The sequence below is a fragment of the Sciurus vulgaris genome, assembly GCF_902686455.1.
Source record: "Sciurus vulgaris genome assembly, chromosome: 2".
NCBI lineage: Eukaryota > Metazoa > Chordata > Mammalia > Rodentia > Sciuridae > Sciurus > Sciurus vulgaris.
Genome location: NC_136462.1, coordinates 16,931,771 through 16,951,365, shown reverse-complemented (window position 1 = coordinate 16,951,365; position 19,595 = coordinate 16,931,771). Strand labels below are relative to the sequence as shown.

Genomic DNA, 19,595 nt, shown 5'->3' with positions numbered 1-19,595 from the left:
GAAGGGATTTCAAGTAATAATGAGCAGGAAGGAAAGTTTTTGCTTTTCTGGGTGACATCTGACTCCCCTGCCCCTCTCTCCTTCCAAATGTTGTGACAGGAGAGCCATCTCCATACTTCCACATTCCTCAAATTTTGAATCTATTTTTTCTCCATACTTCATGTCTTGAACTGTGGGTTCAGATGTTGCTATAATTTGCTTTCTGATTTATTCCTCTTTCCTTGTTATAGGGTTCCTGACTTGATCCCTTAAGTCAGACTCCCCTGAGACTCAGTTCTTTTGAGACAGGAGTCTTAGAGAAAATTAACGTTTGTTGAATACCTCCTTGTATTTGTCAGCCACTGTACACATAAGACCTTGTAACCACAAAGTTAGTAGCAGAATTTACATTTTCAAAAAGGAAACTGGGACTCAGAGAGCTTTATAATCTAATTCAAGATTAAACTTGTAAGTGGCAGGAAATACACGAATTCTACAGATCTGACTCCAAGGTCAGTGCTCTTTCCACGACAGCAACATTTTTCAACTTTGCTCCCCAGGGCATACTTGGCAATGTCTATTGAATTTATTTTTATTTTTATTTTTATTTTTTGGTATGACCAGGGATGGAACCCAGGGGTGCTTAGCCACTGAACCACATCCCCAGCCCGTTTTAGTGATTTATTTTTACTTTTTTATTTAAATTTTTTTCTTTTTCTTTTTTTTTTTTTTAATTTTTGAGATAGAAGGCAGAATTTCTCTAAGTTGCTCAGAGTCTCTGAAGTTACCGAGTCTGGCTTTGAACTTGGATCCTCCTGCCTCAGCCTCCGGAGCCAGTGGGAATACAGGAGGCTCTCCAGACATTTTTGAATTTCGTGACATTCAAAAATTGGATTTGCTCTTGGCATCTCGAGGCCAGGGACGCAGTTAAACATTTTACACTGCACAAGGACTGTCCACCGCATCCCCCCAACAAAGAATTGTACATCCAGCCCAAATTTTCATAGAGCCAGCTGTTGAGAATCTACATGACAGAATGCTCTCTGCTCTATTCTGATCTCATTTCCAAGGATTCACAGGTAACTGCTTCAAAATCAAACAAATTTTATAACGCCCAGAATAAATCGACCCCTTATTCAGGTTATAGTTCTCTTCCATTATGCGGGAAAAGGACTGAGACCTTAAAAGGAGACAGGGACAGGAGATAAGCTCAACTAGCAAAAAAGAAATTCGAACTGATGATTGAAGTTAAAGAATTAAGATGCAAACATGTAGATGTATTTCACCCCCGAGGCTTTCACTAATCCAAAAGTTCACGGACTGCTTTGAAATTTAATTATTTGAAACTGCTTAAATGTTACCCGGACCTCAAGTAACACTGTGTTTGACTTTTTTCTGGGACCCAGGGGACGGAGATGCCAGATGAGAGCACCTCCTCTCCCGGCTCTTCCCGCAGTGACAAAGGCTGCCAGGTGCTGGTGACTTGGCTCCTAATAGGGGTTCGCACTGTGGACGACTGGCAGGATCCCAGAGTAACAGACTGGCACCCGGGCCCCTTTCCCGCCCTCCCGCCCTCGCTCCAACCGCAGAAGCTCCGCCCTCGCCCAGAGAACCCGCGGGGGCGGGGCTGCTGGGAAGCACGTCCTCTGCGCGGTGACGTCACAATCCCGACGCTGTGGAACCAGCCCTTAGCAACCCTCCTGCTTACCGTCGCCCCGCGGCTGCAGCCCCCATCGGCTGCTGTTTTCCAATCGTGCCCTGCCGGGGGTGGGTGCGGCCGGGGGAAGGGCCAAGGGGACCCAGGGTATCCCCACGACGGCTGCAAGAGGACTAAGCATGGATGGCAGCCAGAGAGGTAAAGGGCAGCCTCGGGTCGGGGCTGCGCGGGTCCGGGCCGCGCCCCTGGCGCTCGGGTGCCCCGCTTTTTCGCGTGCTGTCTCGAGCTCAGGGGCTCACAGGTCAGCTTCCTGGCCGTGCTTTTGCGTTTCCTGAGCTCACGGTGGTGCAGCCCCGGGAGCTCGGAGACAGGAATCCTCCTGGGCCCCCAAATTCAGCTCCCCTCTGCTCTGTTGGACGTAGAGGTCAAACACGCCTTAGAGCTCCTGACCATGAATGCAGATAGTACACACAGAGTTCTAGCGCATTCTGAGTACCCAGAACCTATGAAATCTCCCACTCAGTGACTGGTGCCCACCAAAACTACTGACTAACCCAGAGCTGCTCTAATGTGAATAGGAGTCTCCCAGGAATCACGTTAAAATGCACATTATAATTCATTAGTCCGATGGGCGGGGGTGGGGACGGAGTGCGGGAGGCTGTGATACTGTATTTCTAAAAAGCTACCGGGAGATGCAGTGTTGCTGGTCCGGGAACACAGTTTTAGTAACAAAAGACTAATCCATAATCACAACACACACCTGACCTTGACTGGGTATTCGGAGTTAAAGCAGTCATTATGGCGGAATGATCGAGGCCCAACCGTAACCATAAATCTTCACAAATCTGCCCAATTCAATTTGCTCTCACTTTCTAAGCAAGTAGCGTTCTTTGAAAGCTAATAAGACAGCTTTCGTATACCCTCTCCTTCTCTGTTCAGTGTTCTTATCTATTTAAAGGAATGCCTTTCGATCATGCTGCTGGCTGATTCCTAGCTTTGTGAAAGTATCTTTATTATGTAATCATTGATCAAAATAAGGACTATGCTGAATGTAGAAGCTGCTGATTAGCAGATTGGATATTCTGGCACAGTAATAACCCAAGTTTTAGAAAAGTCAAACCAAAATACTTTTATGGTCTTCAGAAATTTTACAACATAAACAACGTTAAACCTTTGCTGTGTATCAAGAACTATTCCCTATCTCATTTAATGCACAGAAAAAAATCTTGTTTGAAGGTATTACCTTATTTCACAGTGAATAAAATAACGGAAGAGATCTTAAATGACTTGTTAAGGTCACAATTAAGAGGTAGAACAAAGCTTTGAATCCAAGTCAGGAATATAAAACCTTAGAATCAGTGTTTTTACTTACAATAGCATGATAGAGGTGGGGGCATGGAAAAAGGAGATCTATATATATATATATATATATATAAATAATAGTAAGCTCTTAGTATTTACTGTTCCAATTATTTTAAAACTAGGTTTGTTTCAAAATTGTAAAATAATGTTTAATTATTTTAAAACTAGGTTTATAACTTACCTAATTTAATTAGTTTCATTCTTAGGGTGTTATTAATATGCAATAATATCAAACACTGTTAATTGATTTTGTATTTTTAAAATAGATGTAATATTAAAATATCTGTGACAATTCTCATATACCATAGATTATTACTTATAGGTAACCAAAAATTTAGCCAAAGCTTGAATGCTTAATTTTAGTTGAAAATAAATTTCTTAGATTTCATGAGATTACTTTTAGTTATTTCAAAGCATAAAATGTTAATACACCTAAAGAATTATCTTTTGACATTTTCATACTGTAATCACATTACAGACATCCTTTTGTAGGGTAAACCTTCTGAATGGTGGTATAGGTTCCTGAAAAATAGTAGATCTTATTTATAATCTTTGTCTGCTATTAACTAAGTAAGTAATCTTCAGCCAGTTACTTTAATTGTGAATTTTAGTTATTTGCAATATGTGGCAAGTGGGGGTGGACCAGATAATCTGAAGGTGCTATTTCCCATTTCTTTGGGTAAAAGAGAAGAAAAGATTGAGAATACCAAACTGCCACCTACTCAATCTATCATCAGTGACCTTTGGGGAAGAAACAGGAGAAGAGACAACCTATGAATAAGTCTAGATAACAAAGTGGCTTAATATGTTGGTCCCACGGAGATATTTACCAATGACTAGCAGATTCCCAACCCTCCAGTGTTACTGGGAAACAGCATCTTTTCTCAGTGGTGTTCCTTCCAGCTATCTTGGTAAAATTATATTGTATAGGCAATGAAACTGCTCTCAGACTGAAGAATTTCATTATCCTGGCAATAATCTCAATTTCATGGATGGATTTTTAGTCCTAATCTAGTTAGAGAATAGTGTTCTTTTTCCTGTATTTGGTTTGAAAATACTTTTCCATGCCCTTTTGAATCATTCTGGGTCCATTCAGGGTATAGATACCATACAGTGATTTAGGCAAAGAAAGTTTAAGAAATTGTTAAACTATCAAAAAATTGTAACTGTAAGATATAAGAAACTATGTGGTACCCTAAGGGACTGCACTCAAGGAAGGATAGATTTGCCAGGGAGCTCCCTTCCAAAAACTGGGAGTTCAGTTTCATTGGAGAAGGTGTGACTGTGCACATACCCAGAGCTTTGATACAGAGGAGTATTGTCCAAGGTCTCAGTCTGGGAAACGGACTTTATTGACTTGTTTATCCAAGTCACTGAACAAACAAGCAGACAACAAGGAAAACAAGCCCAGGAAAGGATCCCATTATCTAGAGTTGCCACAGTGTTACCAAAAATGTTCGCTTGTCAATTAAAAAAAAAAATCAGGACTCACATGAAGAAGCAGGATAGTATGACCCATGCACAAGCAACAAAGCCTGCATAGAGGTCCCAGGTGAGTTGTCTATTTTTCCTTTCAATTCTGCCAATTTTAAAATGACATTTCCCTGTGGAATCTTAGAAACCAATGCTAGGTGTACATTGAAGGTAAATAGATAACATCCTCAAAGTATATCTCATTTCCATTTTTGTTCATACCAGCATTTTATGCTAAAGAGATGCCAGATTGGTACCTGGGAACAGATTTTAACTACCTTGTTCACAGCTACCTCCACAGGTAGAAATGGATGGGGAGGGCATTTCTTCCATCCAAGGCAGTTTCACTAGGTTCCAGCTTTTCTTTCATTCTGACTTCTCTGGATATAAATGTAACTTACAGTAAAATGTGCATGTATTTGAATGGAACTTAGAGGTAATGAATTACATAGAACTGAGATATCTTCTCAGTCTGTTTCAGATGCTACAGTATCTTAGAGAATGGCCCAAGTACTGAGCAATTTATTTTGTTCAGGACAGGGTTGCCTGTTGTAATAGTACATGCCTGTAATCCTAGCAGCTCAGGAGGCTGAAGCAGTAGGATCACAAGTTCAAAGTCAGCCTCGGCAACTTAGTGAGGCCCTACGCAACTTAACAAGACCTTGACTCAAAATAGAAATTAGAAGGGCTTGGGTTGTGACTCAGTGATTAAGTGCCCTTAGGCTCAGTCTCTGGTACCCAAACCAAACAAAATACGAGAAAAGAAAAAAAAAAAAAAGAGTGTAATAGTAGTCCAGTAGCTCTTTGTGGTGGCAGACACCTGTAATCCCAGCAACTCAGGAGGCTGAGTGAGGCAGGAAAATCACAAGTTTGAGATCAGCCTCAGCAACTTAGCAAGACCTGATCTCAAAATAAAAAATAAAAAATAACTGGTGATGTAGCTCAGTGGTAAAGCACCCCTGGGTTCAATCCCCAGTTTTTTAAAAAAAAAAAAAGTGTAAAAGTTAAGACTCAGGAAATAGACTGCACCTGGGTTCAGGTCCCAAATCTGTCACATCATAGTTGTGTGATCTTAACCCCTTTGTGCTTCATCTGCAGTGGGTAGTATGATAGTACTCATAGAATTATTATAAGAATTAAATGAATTTTTACCTATAGAGTGCTTAGAATAAATTCTGGCACCGTTAGTACTCAGTAAATTAGCATTTTGTCTCTGAATAGAGAAACCCAACTCAAACTAATTTAAGCTAAAATAAGAATGTTTTGACTTACTTTAAGAAAAACCTAGGGAGGGTAGAGCGTCAAACATGGTTGATTCCAGGTACTCATTGTTACCAGGAATCTGTATCTTGGTTCCACATTCCTCTATACAGGCTTCATTCTCAGACATATTCCCCTAATAAGGTGCAAGATTCCCACCGCAGTACCAGACTTGGCTTACATCCTTCACTGGACAGCAAGCCCAGTGAAAAGAGCATCTTTCCTAATAGTTCCAATACAAGTCCCAGGATTGTATCTCTGACTAGACTTGGGTCATATATTATTGCTGATTCATCAACACAGCTGATCAGATTGGGGTTCTGTATTCAACCCTGAGCAATAGAATCAGCTTTGTTTGAACCAGCAGGACTAAGAGTAGAAGAGGACAGGTTCCCCAAAGGGAAGTGGACGTGATTTCCAGGTAAGAGGTATTGAATTCTGGGCAGGCAGAAAGCTGGCATTCTTTTTCCTCTAGAGAAAAAAAGGTTTTCTTAAAAGTTTATTAATTTTTTAAAAATATTTAGCTCTCAGACCTCCTTCTTTCCTGGTAGAAATTATGTTAATTTCACAACTGTCTTCATTATAAGCTCAAATGGTATCACCTCGACTGCTACTGTTCTAAATAAGTTTTTTTTTTTTTTTCTGTCTTCCACCTATGATGTAGAAGGAGCTTTTTGGATTCTTCTATTTTTTTTTTTTTTTCTATTTTTCTATCCTAGTAAGTTTCCCTCTCTGGATCTGGATTTTTAGTTCTCCTGCCTATTTCTTTAGTCGTCCTTATTTCTTCTAGAGTTTGTATGTGCCTTCCCCACTTTTTTAAAGTATTTTTTTAATTGTAGATGGACACAGTACCTTTATCATTTTTTGTTGTTCTTTTTCTTCTCCATGGAAATCTGTAGTAAAAGGTGAAAGATTTATGCAATCTGAAGAAAAACCAGAGTATTATCTTTTTTTTTTTTTTTTTTTTTTTTTAATGTGATGCTGAGGATGGAACCAGTGCCTCATACAGGCAAGGCAAGTGCTCTATCACTGAGCTGCAGCCCCAGCCCCTCCTCATTTCTTTATAGCCTTTAAAGCCCTTATGATAGCAAACCAACCCTCTTAAATTATCTCTGTCTTGGGAAGATTGTATTTGTATTTTGCATGTTAATTACATTTGACCCTGTAACTTGGCTTTTTTATTTTGAACATTACTGCTAAAAATGTAATCACTTTTTGGAGAAAGAAATTACCTGTGATGAAGCCTACATATAATTTTCCAATGTCCCATATATACTTAAAGATCAGAGTGTGCCTTTAAAGGAGATATTGGGTTTTCCACTACTAGAATTGCTTTTAAATATAGAATGGCATAGTGGCACATGTCTGTCATCCCAGCTACTGGGAGGCTCAGGCATGGAGGAGTGCTTGAGTTATGTTTGAGACTAGCCTGGGCAATGCAGTAACACCCATTTGGAATGACAAGAACAACAACCAAAAAACCTCATGATTACAGTATGTTTATATAGGATTCAGTCAAGAAGTAAGTGGGTTGGGCATTGATAAACCTTAAGACATCTTTTAGTCATCAAATTCTGATTCTGATTTTTATATATACTTATTTTAGACATATTAATGTGTTATATAATTTCTAATTTACTTGGATACTTTGTGAGAGGATTAGTCTTAAAATTAGTTTTAAATACAGATAGCTGTGATTAAAATAGTTAATACAGATGTATTAACTCAAAATCTTTGTTGCATTGTCTCAATCAAAAAGCTAACGAGGTCTGTGGTGTACAAAATTAAGTCAGTATGGATCAAGTAACAATTGATGCATTTATCATTTTACCCAAAGAAACTAAAGTCTCAAACTTTGAAAATAGCTTATTCTCTTAAAAGAGAAAACTTTTAATCTACGACTATAGAATTTTTCCTGTGTGATATATCATTGATGGCTAGTAATATGATTGAATGAAATATTAAATGACTTTAAAGATACATTTATTGTTTTAAAAATATTCAGTATTGTTTTGTGTGAATGTTGCATTTTGCTGATCCTAATTCATGTTTTTCTATTAAAAGTCAGAGCAACTTCTGTCCTTCCCAGATATGGTCCACCACCATACCTATTTAAAGGTCACTTGAGCACCAAAAGTAATGGTAAGTGAGGTACTTAAAATGGTAGCTTTGTTAAATGACTGTTTCCTGTATTTGCAAATTATATGACTTGATGAAACAGTTACTTCATTTAATGGGTATTTGGACTTTGTACTACTAATTATAATTAAATGATGTAGAAATTCTTTAGAGAATTTAGGATTTCTGATTTCAGACTAATACTGTGCCCTGTATGCGGATTTGACTGCCTCCCACTTCCTACCACATCTGGCTCTTCTGCTTTTGCCTGCAGACTATCCTGGTTAAGGCCTGCCTGCCTCTTAACAGCAGGATAAGTATCAGAGTTGACATAAGTACTGTGCAGAGAAAAGGAGCACTTGAGTATACATTTTGTGTCCTTAGCAAATGTTTACAGACCTCTTTTTCCACTGGATTTCTAGGTCCTGTGGTAGTTGTATGTTTTAAAGCCTTCAAAGTAAATTTTCAATATTGACTTAAAAATACAATTTTATAATGGTAGCTCAAAAGTTGTAAGTTTGGGGCTGGGGTTGTGGCTCAGTGGTAGAGCGCTTGCCTGTCATGTGTAAGGCACTGGGTTCTCAGTTCTTAGCACCACATATAAATAAAGGCCCATTGACAACTAAAACAAATTTTGAAAAAAATATATAAATTTTTTAAAATGTTATGTTTGGGATTTTATGCAAAATAATTGAAACCTTTTTTTTTCTTATTGTCATGTGAAAAATCTTTGATACTGTTACCTTAAGTGTGAAGGAAAGATCACATTTTCAATTACCTCACTTTTTTTTTTTTTTTTTTTTTTTAAGTACTGGGGATTGAACCCCAGGAACTCTTAACAGGACATACATCCCTAACCCTTTTTATGTTTTAGCAGAATTTTGCTGGTCTCAAATTTCCAGTCCTCCTGCCTCGGCCTCCCAAATATCTCTTTGTATAAGAGTGTATATATAAAGACATGGAGAGATTGCATAAAAACTTTGAAAAATAAGTCTTAAATAAAATTTTGGCAGTAGATTTAAAAATATACAGACATGGAAAAGCAGAATGAAGGATGATATGTAAAGTTTGTTAACTTTTTTTTTTAAAGAATGTAGACCTGGAATAGTCATTTAAGTATGATGTGCTTTGGTTCACATCCAAATATTGCATTCATTATCAACAATTGACTCAAGATCTAATTTACAAACCTGTGCCTCAGTTTCTGCTTCTGTTAAATAGTGATAATAATGATTAGATAAGATTTTGTTTGTAAAGAACTTAGAACAATGCATGACAAATGGTGCATAATCTAGAAATGTCTGATAGAACCTCATAGTCACTGTATATGCATAGCATTTTCCTAGAAGAATTGATTTAAAAAGTAGTAGAGTGTATGTCTCGGGGAGAGGAGACTAGGTTTGGTGTAGAAAATTCATTTATTTTTCAATTTTTATTTATTTATTTGTTTATTTATTTATTTATTTTTGGTGGTGCTGGGGATCGAACCACAGGCCTTGTGCATGCTAGGCAAGCACTCTACCAACTGAGCTATATCTCCAGTACCTTATTTTTCAATCTTTACATGGTGTTTTACCTGTTGAATTTTTTTAACTATATGTATATATTACTTCTCAAAAACTTTTTAAAGTTTAAAAGAGTTATGTCTGCATTTATACTTTATTCTTGTATGCAAATGCTTAAAGTTTCTAAAATTTCCTTTAAACAGTTTAGATGAGGGTAAAGCAGTTTAATGTCATGGACTTTTTATGTGATTGTACTTCTCTTAAGTTAGACCTGGTATTTTAAAAAAGACTGCGGTAAAGAGATTTGTAAATCTTATTTTCAGGTGTAAAGTTAGAATTTGACTTTCCAAATAGAATCTTTAAGTTTTGCGGTTTGGAATTTAATTTCCCACACTCCATGAATTGCTCAATTTTTTTTTTTTTTTTCGACTACTAGGGATTGAACCCAGGGATGCTTACCACTGAACCATAATCCCCAGCCTTTTTTGAATTTTATTTAGAGACAGGGTCTTGCTCATTTTCTTAGGGCCTCACTAAATTGCTGAGGCTGGCTTTGAACTTGCCATCCTCCTGCCTCAGCCTCCAGAGCCACTAGGATTATAGGCATGTACCACCACACCCTGTGGATTGCTCATTTATTAACATGGTAACATAAACAAGCAAGTACCTAAACAAATTGAGAGATATTGAAAAGAAATCATTTTGTAAATATAGTTATAGATTATATTCTAGAATCTCTTGCCCAAACCCTCAGACCTGAAAAACTTTTTCTTGGAAAGGTTTGGACCCAAGTAGTCCACAGCTTCATCATTGTTACCAGTGTGAGACAAAGGCTGGGACATGCTTGGCATCATAAAGGTCTAAGTCAATTGAACTTCAGGACATTTTATAAGATTGAGCTTAATAATCAGTAACTTGTTTATCTTGTGATGACTATTATATTAAATTTAAATATATAATGATTAAATATGTTTTAATTTTTAGCCTTTTGCACTGACTCCTCTTCTCTCAGACTAAGTACTCTTCAGCTGGTCAAGAATCACATGGCTGTTCACTATAATAAAATCCTTTCAGCCAAAGGTAAAAATGTGCAAATGTGAACTTTCTGTGCCAAATTTTACCCCCAACTTCAATTCTCATCATTATATATCTGTAGTATATCTGTATTTATAAAAGAATTTGTGTTTGTATACTGAGATACAGTATTTATTTGTGGCAAATTCTGAATGCCATTTTTGGTAATTATATTTGAAATTTATCTAATACCTAGGTTATTTCATCTATGTTATCCATAATATTGTTATCAGACATTGCTATTAAAAGAAATTTTTAATCTGGCTTTTATTTGTTTGTTTTAATCTAAGGAAGTTGTACAGAGATCCTAGCTACTGTTTTTCTTTTTGACTTTTTTTTGTTGCCAGCTTTATTAAGAGATGTTATATATAATAAAATTCATTAATTATAAGTATACTTCTAAATATTTTGAAAATATTTATATGCTATAAAATGGGGATAATTCAGTATAGCTTGCAGGCCATATCCTCCTGCTACCTGTTTTTGTACAGCTCATGGGCTAAGAATGGTGGTGTTATGTTTTAGTTCTTGCAAAAAATAAAAAGAACAGTATTTTGTGGCATGTGAAAATAATATGAAATTCAAATTTAATTTTCCATAAATGCAATCATGTTAATTCTTTTTTAAAATTTTTTTAGTTGTATATGGACCCAATACCTTTACTTTATTCATTTATTTTTACGTGGTGCTGAGGATGGAACCTAGTACCTCATGCATGCAAGGCAAGCACTCTACCACTGAGCTACATTCTTATACATATTGTCTATGGCAACTTTTGTACTAAAAGGCAAAGTGGACTAGTTATGACAGACTATATCTCCCTGCAAGGTGGAAAGCATTTATTCTCTTTCCCTGTGCAGAAAAGGTTTGCTGGTTTCTTTCTTTCTTTCTTTCTTTCTTTCTTTCTTTCTTTCTTTCTTTCTTTCTTTCTTTCTTTCTTTCTTTCTTTTTTTAAATATCTGGGTTTTTTTTTTAGTTGTAGGTGGACACATACCTTTATTTTATTTATTTATATGTGGTGCTGAGGATCAAAACCCAGTGCCTCACACATGCTAGGCAAGTGCTCTACCACTGAGCTACAAACTCAGCCCTGGTCTGTGAGTTCATACGGTTAAATGTATGTTTAACTTTTTCAGAAACTGCCAAGTTCTTTTTCCAGAGTAATTATACCATTTTTCATTTCCATTTCTTGTACATCCTTATCAACATTTGGTCTTGACTGTCTTTTTTGGACATGGATATGTAGCAGTGTCTCTTCTCAGCTTTAGTTTGCAAATTTTCCTGATACCTAATGATCTTGAGCAACTTTTCTATTCTTATTTGCCATCTTTATGTCTTCTTTGGTGAAATGATATATTTAAACCTTTGCCCATTTTAAAAAGTAAGTTTTTTGTCTGCTTAAGGTTAACCTATGAGATTTTGTATGTTAAATGTAGGTCCTAAATCAGATAAATGTTTAAAAATATTTTTTTCCTAGTCTGTGACTTATCTTTTCATTTTCTTTCTTGTTTTCTCTCTGAGGCTAGGGATCAAACACAGGCACTTTGTTAACTGAACTATATCCCTAGTCCTTGTTTTCTTTTTTTTATTCTGGAATAATTTTAGAATTACAGGAAAATTCAAAAATAGTACAGAGTTACCATATGCCTTTCACCCAGGTTCCCCAAATATAAAATCTTAAAAACCAGGAAATTAATATTGATAATATACTATTAAATGTAGACCTTATTTGAATTTCCCAGTTTTTTTACTGTTTAAGTTTTTTTTTTATTATTTAAAGAACCAAAGTTTTAAAGTATTCATTCTTATTTTATGATTGTATTTTTAAATGGTTGAAAAAAATCAGACAAATAATGTTTGTGGCATAAACTCATATGCAATTAAATTCAGTTTTCAGGTTTTCTTATGATTTATATTTTTAATATCCTGCTTAAGATATGTTTGCCTAAGCTTAGATCACTAAGGTTTTCTGAATTTGTTTTATTCTATATGTTTTATAAGTTTGTCTCTTCCATTTAAGTTCTTGGTCCATTTTGAGTTAATTTTTGTTTATGGGGATATAAAAGTCAATCTTTTGCCTGTTCATATCCATTTGTTGAAAAGGTTATCCTTTTTATATTGAATTCCTGGATACTTTTTGATAGTCATTTAACCATATATGTGGTTCTGTTTCTGGACTTTATCTTTGGATCTTTTAATCTATATGTCCATCTTTATGCCCATACAACACTGCCTTATTACCATTGAATTACAGTAAGCCTTGAAATCAGGTAGTATAAGTCCTCTGTTTTGTATGTTTTCTTTTAAGCTTATTATAGGACTACAATTTTAAGTACATTATGGTGCATGATACAGTGATACAGGTATGTTTTAGGTCAGCAATGCTCTGAACACTTCTTTTTCAGTCTTTGTTTTGAATAGTTTATATTGCTATGTTTTCAAGTTCACTAATATTTTCTTCAGCAGTATCTAATGATCTGTTAATCCCAACTAGTATATTTTTAATAAAAGATATTTTATTTTTCATCTCTAGAAATACAATAAAAGCAAAACAAGGAACTGCAAGTTTGGGGACTTTTTTTGTCCACATTTGATATTTGTTGCTATTTATCAAGATTAAGAATATTATTAAGCAATGAATTTTTGTTTTTCAGCTGCAGTAGACTGCTCAATTCCAATAAGCGTGACAACCAGCGTCAAATGTAAGTAATTTTTTGATATATTGCCTCTTGAAAAGATTGTGATAAGATACACACAGCTTAAAATTTTGACATCATAACCATTTTTAAGTGTTCAGATCCGTGGCACTAAGTACGTTTATAATACCATCATTCATCTCCAGAACTCTTCATCTTGTAAAACTGGAACTCATACCCATTAAAAAAGTAACTACCTGACAAGCCCCTGGAAACCACCGTTTTACTTTCTATCACTATGAATTTGTTCTTTACTGTCTACTGTCTATCTCTATGAATTGCACTATTCTAATTTTCTCAAGTAAGTGGAGTCCTACAGCATTTTTTTCCAACTGGCTTATTCACTTAGCATAATATTCCTAAGATTCATTCATATTTCAATGTGTCAGAATCTCATAATAAAATTCCACTGTGTGCATGTACTACATTTTATTTATGTCTTTATCAGTTATTGAACACTTGAGTCACTCCTACCTTTCAGGTGTTGTGAACAGTGCTGTTACGAACAGGCGGCTAGGAACATGAATAGTGCTGCTGTGAACAAGAGAGACAGACACCTCTTTGAGATCCTGCTTTCAGATATTTGAGGGAATATCCCCCACACTCACATCTCTCTTTCTCCACCCAGAAGTAGAATTGTTAGATCATATGATAATTCCATTTATAATTTTTTTAAGAACCAACATCCTGTTTTCTATAGCTGCTGCACCATTTTACAGTTCTCCAATCTTGCACAACATGCAGTTTCTTCATATCCTCCCTAACATTAGTTTTTCTATTTTTGGATAGTAGCCATCTTAGAGGTCTTGACATATTACCTTTGAGAAAGCCTTTCTAACTTTTAAAAATTATCCATAAATAAAAGAGACCTATATTGTATTTCTAAGTTTAGGAGCTTAGAATTAAGCCTGTATTTTGCCACTAAATTACTGTATGACTTTGGATGAATTATTTAACTTCTTTGGATTTTGTTTTTCCTACATAAACAAATTTGGATGGTACTAAAAAGTTGGCCAAAGTTTAAGTTCTAGAATTCTGTTATTCTCATTGCCCATAGCTTGTAAAGATTACTGGATGATTTGTTATAAATATTATAACTTTATGACACTTTTCTCCAGATAAATATTGGCTACAATTTATATCCTAATAGACTAACTGATAAACATGGTAGTTAGATATACTTAACAAGTCATATAACATAGGATCCTGATATATCTACTTTTGGACCAAATATTTCCATTTTTAGAAATTTTTACTAAGGAAATAGTCAAACCAAAAAAATGAAATTCATATTTAGTTACCATTTGATGCCTTTGTTTGAAGTCAAGTTTAAAAATGTGTACTTAAAACATAATCAGAAGAGGCAAGCATGGTGGCACATACCTGTAATCCCACCAGCTCAGGAGCCGGAGGCAAGAGGATCTTGAGTTCAAACCTAGCCTCAGTAACCTAGTGAGGCCCTAAGCAACTTAGCGAGACCCTGTCTCAAATAAAGGATAAAAAAGGGCCCGGGATATGGCTCAGTGGTTAAGGACCCCTGGGTTTCAAGCCCTGGTACCAAAATAAATAAATAAAATAACCAGGGGCTAGGGTACAGCCCAATGGTAAGCACTTACCTAGTATGTGCTGGCCCCTGGGTTTGATCCCCAGCAGCACAAAAGAACATAGATATATCACAGCCTGTGATTATCTTCCTAGTAATCACAGAAAAACTAAAGCATTATAAATTTTTGTGTGTGTGTGTGGTGCTGGGGATCGAACCCAGGGCCTTGTGTTTGCAAGGCAAGCACTCTACCGACTGAGCTATCTCCCCAGCCCAAGCATTATAAATTTTAAGCTTAGTATTTTCCTAGTTATTATTTAACTTTATATATAGTTTGAGAGAGGATTTCTATATTAAAAAATGCTAACCCAAGACGGTCCATTCTCAATGGTGAGCAAATGGATGAGAGCATAGAAATGAATGGGAACATAGACTGGAAAAGTGCTCTTTGGGTTCTATTTAGGAAAGATCACAGATGGTTAGATCCATCTCTTCTTGTGTATCTTCCTAGGAAGAGGTAGGACTGATAGTGAACCACCTGCTGCCATTCATTGAGCACAGTGTCTTTCTCAGGCTTCCTGCTTGGCACTATTTTTTTTTTCCTTTTTCACCTCCAGATGGTGCTGGGGATGGAACCGAGGGCCTCACTCTTGCTTGGCAAGTGCTGTGTCACTAAGCCACATCCTCAGCCCCGCACTTTGTTTTCAACTCCTTCCATTCCCTTTGTGTTTGCAACAAACCCTAGTGGTGTAGACAGTCATCTTGGAAGGAATCTTGAAAGTCAGATAGTTTTTATAGGAGGGAAAAAAGTCATTTTAGACAAGAGTAGAAACCTTTAAGTATGTATTTTTAAAGATCAGTTTGACCACAGCACACAAGTTATATGGACAAGTCATTTTTCCTTGAACCATCTTTTTTTGTAAAATAAAAGGTAATGAGGTCATCTTAAAGATTGTGATCCTTAATAATCTTTAAGATAATGAGATTAGAGTAAGAGATAGTCTTAAAGTACTCTCAGATTTTTAATTTTCTGTGCTTTCTTCTGCAGCGTATCAGAACTTTTTTATAGCACACGCACGCGCACACGTGCACACACACACACACACACAGACAAACCCAGATTTAATATTTACAAGCTTTGAAATTCTAAATCATTTGAATTAAAATGGTTTTACCCAGTTGTCAATGGATCAAATAAGTCTCTAACTTTGTGTCAGCTCTAATTGGAAAGCTTTGCTCAATTTTCATACTGGTATTACTTTCCCAAATAATAGTTTTATAAAAGAAGATTATCTTTTTAAGTTATATAATAAAAAGCCTATGCTAATCCTCCTATTCAGCTACTCTTAGATTTAAAATCCAATTTTGCCTTTTACATACCCACTATAGACCTGATCACCATGCACACCTGCCTTTCTTAATAATTATAGTTGAAACCTTAACTATACATGTAAATTACCTTAGTTTGTTTTTTAAGCTTGTAGAAATTTTTATAAAGAAATTCTGAGGGCTGGGGTGGTGGCTTAGTGGTAGAGCACTCACCTAGCATGTGTGAGGCACTGGGTTCAATCCTCAGCACCACATAAAAATAAATAAAGGTATTGTGTCCATCTACAACTAAAAAATATATTTAAAAAAAAAGAATTCTGATTCAGATCAGAATGATTTGAAATTTGTAAGTATTTTGTCCATTAATTTGGAATAGATTTCCATAAAAAGAATGCTAGATCTTTAATTTTATATGAAAATACATCATCTTTCTAATAGTCAACCTTCTATTTAATTCTGAAATTTTACTATCTTAATCATTTCACCAGCTTTTATTTATACAGTGATGAGTCTTTGATAGCAATTCAATGCCTGACTTAAAGCACACTATATAGTGTAAAATCACTTTTCTGTCTGCTTTTTTAAATGACTAGCAATTAGGAGAAATAGACGTCAGTTGTCTGATTGAAAATGTTTTTAAAATATAATGACTTTTTGAATTTATTGATTTGTTATGAGTTAGGATCTCCATATGTGACCCATGCTGGCCTTGAATTCCTGGGCTCAAGCAGATCTTCTGCCTCAGCCTCCTGAGTAGCGGGGACTATTGGCATGTCCTGTCACACCTGACTGTAACATCATTTTTAAAAGTCATACAAAATTTAGCATTTTAATAGCATATGATGCTGATGACAATAGTTCATTTGGGGGAGAAGTCTGGACTAATTGACCTCTTTGCATCTAGAAGTTACATAGTCAGAAACAACATGTCAGACCTTCATTTCTCTATGAATATCTGCCAAGGAATTACTTTCTTATGCCCTTAGCCTTGCTCACATCATGTCTAAGCTCAATGGTTAATCCTTTTAGAATTTTTATAAATTTACATATTTGTCAGTATTTCTCTTTGTTCAGAAAAATATATGGATTTATTTACATAGCATAGTATAAATATTTTTAGCAACAAAAATGGTTTTTTTATCTAACAAGACCAAATAATTAAATTTTCTATCCTCTCGCATATTTTAAAAGGTTTGTTTTCCACCTTAGATGCGGACCAACAACGAAGAGAGAAACTCAAAAAAGAATTAGCACGATATGAGAAAGAGTTTAAATTAACTAAAGCTGCATTGCAGGCCAATTCTAAAAATAATTCCAAGTCATTTTTTAACACCATATCAAAGGTAAGATGATATTTTTACATTTTAAAGCAAATATTTCTATGATACTTCAGTAGTGGTGCAACCTAACTTTGGGATAACATTCTGCCATAGGTTAGGGTCAGCAAATTTTCACTATTGAGAACTTGGTGTTTCATATGTTAGTTTTCTCAGGCCACACAGTCTCTGTTACAACTACTCTGCCATTGGAAAGGGTCCGTAGGGTTTTTTGTGATCCCTTTAAACTCTAGTTTTAAAAGTTCTCTCTTATTTCTAGTTTAATAAGAGGTTTTGTTGGTGGTGTTTTGTGGTTTTTTGTTTTTTTTTTTTTCCTTTCTCGTGAATGAATGTTAAATTTATCTAATGCATTTTGCAACTCTTGAAATGATGTGGTGGTTTTCTTTTAATCTGTTAATGTAGTGAATTACACTTTCTCATGTTAAACCAACTTTGTATCCCTAGTATAAATAGAACTTGTTCATGATCATGACTTTTTTATACATTGCTAGGTTCAGATACATTGTTGGATTCAGTTGCTAATATTTTGTCTAGGATTTTGGCATCTATTATGGACATGGGCCTTTGATTTTTCTTTTTTCTATTCCCTGTTTGTCATGCTAGCCTCATAAAATAAGATGAGCATTCTTCCCTCTTTCTCTGTGTGCTAGACTAGCTTATATAAATTATTCTTTCTTTGAATTTGATGGAATGCAAAATTTACATTTTTTATTTTTAAAATTTCAGCATTTACCAGAGTAGAGTAGGTAAGGAACCCACACGTTCCACCACACATATGCAACAATGATAACTCGAGACCAGTCTCATTTTTTCTGTGTCCCTGCTTACTGTCCCCTTCTCAGATAATTTTGATGTGAATTCCAGATACTATATAATTCTACACATAAAGATTTCAGTATATATCTAAAAGGTAGACTTTTTAAAACCACAACTATAATACCATTCTATGTTCTAAAGTTAATAATAATCCTTTAATATCATCAAAGTGTTCAGATTTCCCCCTTTGACTTATAAACATTTTTTAGTTTGTTAGAAGTAGGGCCTAATTTCAATAAATTGACAAGTCTTTTTAAATCCATAGCTTTCTCTCTCCCCTACCTTTTTATCCTTGTATACTTTATGTACTCCAGGGGAAACTGGGTTATTTTTCTTGGCTTAAGATTTTTGTGGACCATTAGGTAATGCAAATCTGAGCTGTGGTCTTATGTGGGGACAGCATATGATTTCAAGTTCTCAAGTTCTCAAAGGTCAGTGGTTCCTTTCACTGCCAGGATTCAGAATAGGTAAGTTTCCTTGTAAGTCACCTCACTGGGGCATAGCCACTGAGTGTATCCCAGATGTGCACACATGGGCCCAGTCCCTGAGCTTTTTTTTTTTCTGCTGCTAGAACCCATGATGTGGTAAAAATATGCCTGTTTGGCAAAAACCAGTTTCACTGCTCTGCTTACCAAGTACCAAGTACTGCATTTTGTTTTCCAGATCTTTTCAATGAGGATGCAGGTGAGATTTATCAGTAAGCAGATAAAAAGATTAAGGGTATGTGTGCCATACTAACGGATCTGGGTTTTTGCCCTTTGAGAAATGTGGGGAAGCTATAGACCAGTTGTGAGGTTATGTCCACGTCATAGACTTTATAAAGACAACCTTGGCTGCAGTGTAGGGTGGGCTAATTATGAGACAGTTGTAGTAATCTGGAAAAGAAAGCTAAGACCTAATATTAAAGCAGTGCAGACAGCACAAGGAAGACATTTAAGAGATATTAGAAAGGAGAATCCCCTGAAATTGTGACTGATTCTGTTCCATGAAGGACAAGAGGCAGGAGTTAAAGAGATCCCCAGGTTGCTGAGTTGGGCAGCTGGGAGAATGGCAGTATGTCATTATTGAAATAATGACAGCAGGATGAAGTGCAGGCTTCTTCAGGAGTCGGGGTAATATAAGGTATGACGAGTTCACTTCTTGGGAAACATTTGAGTTGAGGTGCCTTTGGAGCATCTAATATATTCACTAGATAGTTGAATAGCTGCATCTGTGTCAGAAAAGAAATCTGGGCTGAAAATAGATTTGGGGAGTCATCAGGGGAGCAGTGAATATGATTGAGAACCCCCCCAGACTGTTTTCTAGATAAAAGTACCAAGAATAGAGTGCTTCCTTTAGAATAAACCTGCTATATGTGCTATACTATAATTTGCCATCTGGGATCTGTTCATCAATGTTTGACTCACCAAATATTTTTTCATTTTTAGGGAATATGTTTCTTAAATG

The 19,595-nt window shown here is 35.8% G+C and overlaps 1 protein-coding gene across 2 annotated transcripts in view; it reads left to right on the top strand.

Moving 5' to 3' along the window:
* The first annotated feature begins 1,657 nt into the window (after window positions 1-1,657).
* SPATA7 (spermatogenesis associated 7) overlaps window positions 1,658-19,595 on the top strand; it is a 32,479-nt gene continuing 14,541 nt past the window's right edge. The window contains exons 1-5 of one of the 2 annotated variants that reach the window (XM_079129273.1): window positions 1,658-1,834; window positions 7,796-7,873; window positions 10,339-10,434; window positions 13,083-13,130; window positions 17,206-17,339. In XM_079129273.1, coding sequence (XP_078985399.1) covers window positions 1,816-1,834; window positions 7,796-7,873; window positions 10,339-10,434; window positions 13,083-13,130; window positions 17,206-17,339 — 375 coding nt within the window. In that variant the 5' untranslated portion in view covers window positions 1,658-1,815. The remainder of the gene's footprint in view (window positions 1,835-7,795; window positions 7,874-10,338; window positions 10,435-13,082; window positions 13,131-17,205; window positions 17,340-19,595) is intronic. The other variant, XM_079129274.1, reaches the window with a different exon arrangement.